The sequence below is a fragment of the Trichoplax adhaerens genome, genomic scaffold (genome assembly GCF_000150275.1).
Source record: "Trichoplax adhaerens TRIADscaffold_117 genomic scaffold, whole genome shotgun sequence".
In the NCBI taxonomy this organism is placed as follows: domain Eukaryota; kingdom Metazoa; phylum Placozoa; class Uniplacotomia; order Trichoplacea; family Trichoplacidae; genus Trichoplax; species Trichoplax adhaerens.
This window is the reverse complement of record NW_002061050.1, coordinates 8495-9694: the sequence shown is the minus strand read 5'-3', so window position 1 is coordinate 9694 and position 1200 is coordinate 8495. Positions and strand designations below refer to the sequence as shown.

Genomic DNA, 1200 nt, shown 5'->3' with positions numbered 1-1200 from the left:
GCTTTAAACCAGAACTAATTCCATGGAACTAGTATAAAAACAAAATCGTTATTACTTTTGTTCATTTATGTAGGTATTATTTAACATTTCTATATATCCTATGAAATCAGAAATTTGTCTAACCTCGGCTAGGACACTTAGATCTTCCAGTTTTAACCGTTCAGTAGCTCTTTTACCGAAATCTATCATGTAACGACCAGTGCATGCAAGAGCATAAGCGCCAGCGATATGAGGGAATAGTTTGTTTTGTTGAGTTACATAATCTAAGACTTTAGGTTCGTAACTAAAACAGATTTATATAATAATCTTAGTATATCGTTAATGGTATCTATCCTATATCATAAAAGAGTATGAAAATAAGTACGGCACCCAGGTTTTGTTTCAGTCTGACGGCGTATTGCACTGTAGCGAACGGCAATCGTAGATGCTCGTGCTAAATAGCCAGAACATATGATCAATATTTGACATCTATATAAAGTCATAGCTCCGTAAGCTAGTCTGGGATTTTTAGGAGGGATATAGGTTCCGTCAAGTGTAACCTATAGCGATATGTAAAAAACATTTACATAAATCATGACACGGGTCGAGTTACATTCGTATACAGATTACTGTATATCTTTACTTACCTTCGAATGCCTCATCAACATTTGATCGCGGGGTATTCTTACATTATTCAATTGCATAGAGCCATTATCAATGCTGTTATACCCAAATTTATCGCCAATGTCTCCTAGGGTAATTCCAGGTAGAGGAGTATGATCTTCTAGACTACGAACCTGGAGAATGAATAAGTGTGGGCCATAACACTTATTCTGAGTCCACAATTGAGCCATCACAGCAGCATGAGTGGCAGTTTTAGCCACTAAACAAAACATGAATACGTAAATAAGAGACCTAATATTGTTACTTGCGTCATATAAATTTAACTTAGTGATTGCGTTCTCTTCGTTAAAATTGGAGAAGGATAAGATAATGGTATTGATAACTTACATCCACCAGGCCACCATTTTGTAGCCGTTAAAGTAGGAGTATTTAAGATAAATTCTCTAGTTTTCGGGTCATATGTAGCGGTTGTTTCTAATCCTCGAATAAAGGTACCTAATTCCAATACAAGTAAAATACGAATATCCATTTAGCGTTAAGAATAAGAATAAATTGCTTCAATTAATCACGAAACAAGTAAATAAATAAGGGCGATGT

General features: G+C 35.2%; 1 protein-coding gene across 1 annotated transcript in view; it reads right to left on the bottom strand.

The window, feature by feature from the left end:
* Positions 1-1132, bottom strand: part of TRIADDRAFT_34272 (uncharacterized protein) — a gene marked incomplete at both ends in the record, with an annotated part of 2632 nt that extends 1500 nt beyond the window's left edge. The window contains 5 exons of the mRNA XM_002118468.1: positions 10-14; positions 56-283; positions 370-539; positions 627-862; positions 991-1132. Coding sequence (XP_002118504.1) covers positions 10-14; positions 56-283; positions 370-539; positions 627-862; positions 991-1132 — 781 coding nt within the window. The remainder of the gene's footprint in view (positions 1-9; positions 15-55; positions 284-369; positions 540-626; positions 863-990) is intronic.
* Between the last annotated feature and the right edge of the window lie 68 nt (positions 1133-1200).